Source organism: Cariama cristata, unplaced genomic scaffold (assembly GCF_000690535.1).
Source record: "Cariama cristata isolate BGI_N322 unplaced genomic scaffold, ASM69053v1 scaffold33678, whole genome shotgun sequence".
NCBI classification, from domain to species: Eukaryota; Metazoa; Chordata; class Aves; order Cariamiformes; family Cariamidae; genus Cariama; species Cariama cristata.
This window is the reverse complement of record NW_009631179.1, coordinates 1-6,273: the sequence shown is the minus strand read 5'-3', so window position 1 is coordinate 6,273 and position 6,273 is coordinate 1. Positions and strand designations below refer to the sequence as shown.

The following is a 6,273-nucleotide window of genomic DNA, read 5'->3' as shown; positions in this document are numbered from 1 at the left end:
CGCTTGAGAATCGCTGGGCTGGAGCAATCCCATCAGCAGCCAAACCCCGATGGAGCCACTGCCGAGCCAGGGCTGTGGTGGCGGAGCGGGGCGAGGCGGGGCCCCGTCCCTCCTCCCAGTTACATCATGGGCAGCCGAGTTGTTGTTCAGCTTCGACACTCAATTCCTGTTCCCACAGCCGTTGTCAGTACGTGGGAGCTGAAATCCTGATAGGTTGTGTCCTAGGAAAGCCCTGAAACTGCGTTAAACAACAAACAAAATATAGAGACGGCTGCTCCGTAACTGGGCACCTGAAGACTTACTTTTTTTATATCTATCTATCTATCTATATATCTGTAAGCTCCTTTTTTTCCACAGCTGGAGTTACTGTGCTCTGGTGGCACACACCCCGCAGCCAGCTGGCTCCAGACCTGCCTTACTGCTCCATCCACGCCCCAGAGTGAAGGAGCGAGGGGACTCCCAGCTGAGGCTGCTGGAGAAGAAAGCCGGCTGTGCATACGCCTTTGCTGCAGCTGTGTTTTTTCTTACCAGAGTTAGTTGTTTGTAGCCGTTGTAACTTATCACGCTTGCGCCTCTAGTCTTGCTTTTGATTCCCCCCTTACACGGGAAGGGAAGGTGCTTGTTTCCTCAGCCTCTTCTTCCTTCATTTTCTGCTAGTGTTAGAGGCAGTTGTGGAACAAATTGAAACTACAGTTGCTTGTGGCTGAGTGCCTTCCCCCCCTCAGGCTGTAGGGCTACATGTTTTGGAGGAAAAAGCCCACCCTTTTTTGCAACTAGTTACAGATCATGCTTTCAGAAAAGGCTGGCGGAGCTGTCACACTCCCCAGAAGTGATGGAAATACTCAAATGCCCCAAAAGTGATACAAAAGCACCGGGTTTTGTTTGTAGCCTGACGTGTTGCTCCCCAACAGGATGGAGACAAGTTCTGGAGAATGCCAGAGTGCTACATTCGTGGCAGCACGATTAAATACCTGCGTATCCCCGATGAAATAATTGACATGGTGAAAGAAGAGGTGGTGTCCAAGGGCAGAGGCCGTGGTGGGATGCAACAGCAGAAGCAACAGAAGGGCCGTGGTGTTGGAGGTGCTGGACGAGGTAATGATCCTGTTTCTTTTTCAGCTCAGAGAGGGGTGAGCGGGATCCCTGCCTTTAAATTTCACCTCTTGTGCAAGGAATGGCTCTTGCTTCTCAGCTTTAAACCCGGGACTCTGTGTCTGGGAGAAGTTGGAGCCGCTCCTGTGCAAGATCTAGTCCAGCGAGTGCGTTGCCTTGCTTGTAGGGCAGCCTCTGCCAAAGAATAGAAAGGATTCGTGCCAGGGATATGCCTCCCTCATTACTGGGGTTGGGCAGGAGCTTAAGAGAGTCTGAACTTGACTGTTTCTACCCCTCCTGGCTAGTTCGGTAGCGTGGCCCTACAAAACTGGTGTCTGTTAGCTTAGCAAGGCAGGGAGGGAAACAAATGGCTATTCTCTTTGAAAATAGACTGGGCTCTGACCATGGCAGTGATAGAAAAACGTCATCTTTTCTCCCATTATAATGGGACTTTTGATCTCCTGACTTGTTGATTTATTTTTTTTTTTTTTTTTAAAATATCTGAGGGTTTGTGTTCCCTCCTGCTTGACGTGAATAATTCATATTTCTGATAAAAGGGGAGGTTACCACTTAGGAAGAAATAGGTCACCAAAACAACTCTTCCTTCCCTGTCCCACTTCACAGGGTTAGGTGATCTCGGAGCACTTCAGCTGGGGGATATGCTGCTCTTTTCTCCCCAAACTGTCCCGCTGGCGGCCCAAGAGCTGTTTCTCTCCTTTGCTGCTCACCCATCCTGCCACATCTTTGCGATTCGCTTTGTGGTCACCTCGCTGGGCCCCAGTGTTGTTCTCAGTACAGGCTTAGCCTGCAGTAGGAGCCTAAAATCCTGAGTGCGCTCACTTGCTACAACAAAATTGGCTTTGGCCCAGGAAATCTTAAGTTTTAAAAGGAGCCCTGAGGACTGAGACACTGATGGGCGAAGTCTCTCTGCGGAGCACCCTTAACGAGCCGCCTGCTTGTTCTGACTATGCAAGGAATCCTGGTAGGACAGCTGGGATCTACCTGGGGCCATCACACCACGCTGGGACGCACGACGTGCAGCATCTCCAACTCCCAGGGACTTCTGGAGAAAAAAAAAAACTGCGATTTTTGCTGCCCGTGCTACCTCCTGGAAGCTCTGAGCATGCAAAAGTGACCTTTACAAATCTGAAGGCCCCTTTATTTTTCCTCCTTCCCTTTTCAGTGTCCAAAGCACTTGGCATAACAGTTTTTTTGGATATGGTTATTTGGACAAACATTTTAGCTGAAATATTTTCTCTGCTGTGGAAATACCCACCTTGTGAGCTGAGCTCTGTTTGAGGTGGAGTTCCCTGCTGTTTTGATGTGCAGCTTAAATTCGCTGATGGAATATTTTAAAGGGAAGCTTCGGCATTTGCTAATGAGCTAAAGGTTTGGCTCTCATTACTGAGACATGAAGGGAGGAGGAAAAAAAACAAAAAAGCAGGACAATTTTGTTGAGAGGCCGGCAGGCAGAAGTAAGGCTATAATTGTGCACACAGTTGAAAGGATTATTGTTTCTGACACTGTGGTAATCCTTCGTCTTTTACTTCTCGGCTTGCCAAATTCAGAAGTACGGCAGTCTTTGCTCAGCTTCGCTGGGAGCAGCCGGAGCCCTGCGAGCATCCCAAGCACTGCAGGGTTCGGAGCAATTTTATTTTTTTTTATGCCTCTGGTTTAGGCACGTCTCCTCGATGAAGCAACCAGAGCAGAGGGCTCTAGAGAAGCTCTTCTGCATGGTGCCCGGACTGGGTCTCCTTGGGGTTCTGCCTTTTGTGCGGAGGTGGCTGGCAGGGGGGATCCACAGTTCCTTTATCACTTGCACACCAAGATAAAAATTACTGCCTAGAATTGCTTTCTGTTTGGGGTGAATCTGAGCAGGGAAGGGAAGGGCAGGGATGGGCTCAGCAGCTCCCAGGACAAAGAGTCGCAGCTCTCGAGTACGAGGATGCTCGTACGCCTGCAGCGGCTCACGCCGCAACCTCCCGGTTCCTGCTGCCGCCCCGGCAGCGTGCCGTACCCCGTGCCCTCCCTGGTGCGGTGATTGCTCTGTCCAGCAGCGAGGCGGTGACAGGAATGTATTTTCTGTTTTGAGCTGAGCAGTCTTCAAACCAAGTCACCCCCTTCGTTGCTTTTGGTTTGCCCTTACAGCTTTCAGGGGACACGGTATAACCTGCTCATCCTGCTGGATTTAAAATGTGGTATCGCTTCCTTGGTTCCATTTTTCAGAAGAAGTTAACTTCAATTTATGATGATAGCACAGCTAGCGAGAGGGCACGTTAACGCACCGGGGAGGTACCGCTGAACTTGCTGGCAAGGGGGGATGAGTTTATGCACCTTGTAAATACAGGGTCTGGAACTGACAAGGGAGAAATCTAAAAGTCCCATTTCTGCTTCTAAGGCTAGAAAATAAGTGTGCGTTTGGGTAAAACATAAATAACTGTAAAGCTCTCAGCGGTTCGGAGACATTGCTGGCTTATGGTGATGCTGTTACATCCGTGCTCTTTCTTTCCGCCCCGTAGGTGTGTTTGGTGGCCGTGGCCGAGGAATACCAGGCAGTGGAAGAGGCCAGCAGGAAAAAAAGCCAGGCAGACAATCAGCAAAGCAATGAGAGGCTGCCTGCACCCTGGCCGGGGACAGTGCTGCGATGCCGTTTGGTCTTTATCACCTCAGGATTGCCATGTGTTCAAAAGCGTTACCTTTCTACTCTTCCGTCGGTTGATCAGTGCCCAAATCGTGTAGTTCGGAAGCCCCTCGCAATTTAATCTGGTAAAGTGGAGTTATTCGCTCCTTGTAGTCAGCAAGTCATTGGAAATATTTAAAAAATCGTTCATGGTTAAGGACGTAAGTTCTGCCTTCTCCTGAGAGTGAAAACACTATTTAATTTTTCAGGGTCACCAGGTTTAATTTAAAAGATTATCCTGTAACAGTGGTATAAGAATGAAGGCGAACACTTTCTGGATTATTTGGTTTTTTTTTTTTTATACTTGAAACTTGGGAAACTTTGTTGCATTTGTAACAGATGTGAGTGTTTTGGTTTAAAAACAGTGAACTTGAGGATATTGTATCTTTACATGAGTAGTTTTAAGGATTTGGGTTTTTTTAAAAAAAACAACAAACTTTTAGGCTACTGCTTGTCTTCTGTTTCTGGCCAGTCAGTTCTGTCTCTTTCCTGTGGCTTAAAGGAGAATTTGGGATGAACATTGCATTGGCCTTCAAGGGTTGTTTTCAAGAGAGCTCTGTGATGAATGAGGGTTTCCCAATTAGTGTATTACTAATTTGACTTCAGATTAGAAGTTTCCTTTAAAGGAAAGGGTTTTCTGTGTTTTCTTGCGGAAGGCTGGTGTGCCCCTTACTCTTCATGGGTTGGTTTTCGTTTTTTTTTTTCCTGAAAAACAACCAAGCTGTTCAGTTGATTTATTTTTCCCCCACTTTGAAAACTCTCTCCCCCATGCCTGTGACACAAAATCCTGAACTCTGATGATATTTCTCAAGCTTATTTCTTCTGGTACCTAGTGATTGACTTCAGTAGATGTACTTGTCATTTCCTTTTCCAGTCACTGATTATCTTTCTTTGGGGACACAGACCAGCGTGTGAGCCTGTCCCTCCTGTAGGCTGAGAAAGCTCCTGTGAACTCCCAGGTCGGGTCGCTCCACTCTTCCATCCCACGGGTGCGCAGGGTCCCACGAGCAAAACGCACCCACAAAATATCCTGGCTGATCTGAACTGAATGGCTGCATGGGGGGACAGGGGGAAGAAAGAGGCTCTGGCCGTGCCTCAGCCCCCTGAATGGATGAAATAGCTTAATTTTAGGGGAAAAGCTGAGACTATGACTTGTTCTGAACAGTTTTTTGTTTTGGTTTGTTGGGTTTTTTTTTACAACTGATTCCCGTATTGAAGCCTACTCTCTGCCATCATCACTGTATTGAAAAGGAGTAAAGAACATGCTTTTATATATACTTATTTTTTTAATGTTTATAGAACTTGTGCGCAGTGGTGAGTAGGAATAAATCGCCAACCTCTACAAAACGACTGCCGCTCTCTGTCTGCAACGGCGCTGAGCTCTGCCTGACCCCGTGTGCGCTCCCACAGCCGGCCGGCTTCGCCTAAACCCTTGCTCGGGCCCTTGTATAAGTAATAAATCCCCAAGCAGATGGGCTAAACCTTTGGTTTCTAACAGCAGCCGCATGTTCTCCGCAGCTGCTTTTCCTCGGCGAGGCGTTAACCGGCAGCGTTGGCACTCGATCCCCATCCTGGGCGAGCCGGCTTCTGCCAAGGAGCCAATTCCAGGCAATGGGAATGGGGCACATGTGTCCTCCCTCCTGGCAACTTGGTCTCGACGTAAACACCCGTGTGTCATTTTAACAAATCCCAGGCTGAGCCCTGTGTCAGACTTTCCCTTCCCAACCTGCTCCCTCCCTTTCGAGTCCCTCCAGCCGCAGAAACACCCTGTGTTACAGCTGCCCCGGTGAAAAAGGAAACGACCGCGGCGCTGTCTGGATTTAAGGTCTGTTCTGGCCAGATAAATCTTCACCGCAACAATGGGACCTTTGGCTTTGGCACAGGGTCGAGTCCTCCAAGTACGCCTTATCTCCTGGCAAAGCTCTGGGGTCAGGCATTGGAGCTCGTTAAGTTCTGCTTTCGTTTAATTACAACCACGGGCTTTAGCAGCCTTCCCCGCTTGCCTCCCCGCTTCCTTTTTCCATCTCTGTAGGAATATTTTTTGTCCCAAGCCGCGGCGCAGCCCCTGTGAGGACAACTGGCCCCACATGGCAGCAGGTTGAGTGGAAGATGGCTCAGTGTAAGAGTGGCATCAAGCCTGGGCGTTGATAACGACGCTCGTCTGTGGCTTTGGGCCGTTCTGCCCCAAAACGGGGCGTCTGGGGCTGTCGTGTGCTCCAACCCAGCCCCATGGGGGTGTGCAGGGATGCGAGGTTGGGCTGCAAAACAAAACAAAACAAAACAAAAAAACACAAAAACAGGGAGGAGCAAGATAAAAGCAACAACCAGAGAGAAGGAAAAAGGTCTGAGCCTTGCTGCTGGCGTGGGTGGGTGTACGCAGCCTGGCAGGGCGAACGTGGCCTGGCCGGAAAGACGGGCTGGGTTTTGAGGGGGGACACCCAGCAAAGGCCACCGTGGAAACCCTCCCTGCTCCCTTCCCCTGACATTTTCGTGGCGGGCCC

General features: G+C 49.4%; 1 protein-coding gene across 1 annotated transcript; it reads left to right on the top strand.

Annotated features, from left to right (window-relative positions):
- Positions 1–911: 911 nt before the first annotated feature.
- LSM4 (LSM4 homolog, U6 small nuclear RNA associated (S. cerevisiae)) lies at positions 912–3,700 on the top strand (the record flags this gene model as incomplete). Its single annotated transcript, XM_009705862.1, has 2 exons — positions 912–1,095; positions 3,612–3,700. Coding segments are annotated over 2 exons (273 nt in total), but the record flags the coding sequence as incomplete, so codon positions are not given.
- Positions 3,701–6,273: the final 2,573 nt, after the last annotated feature.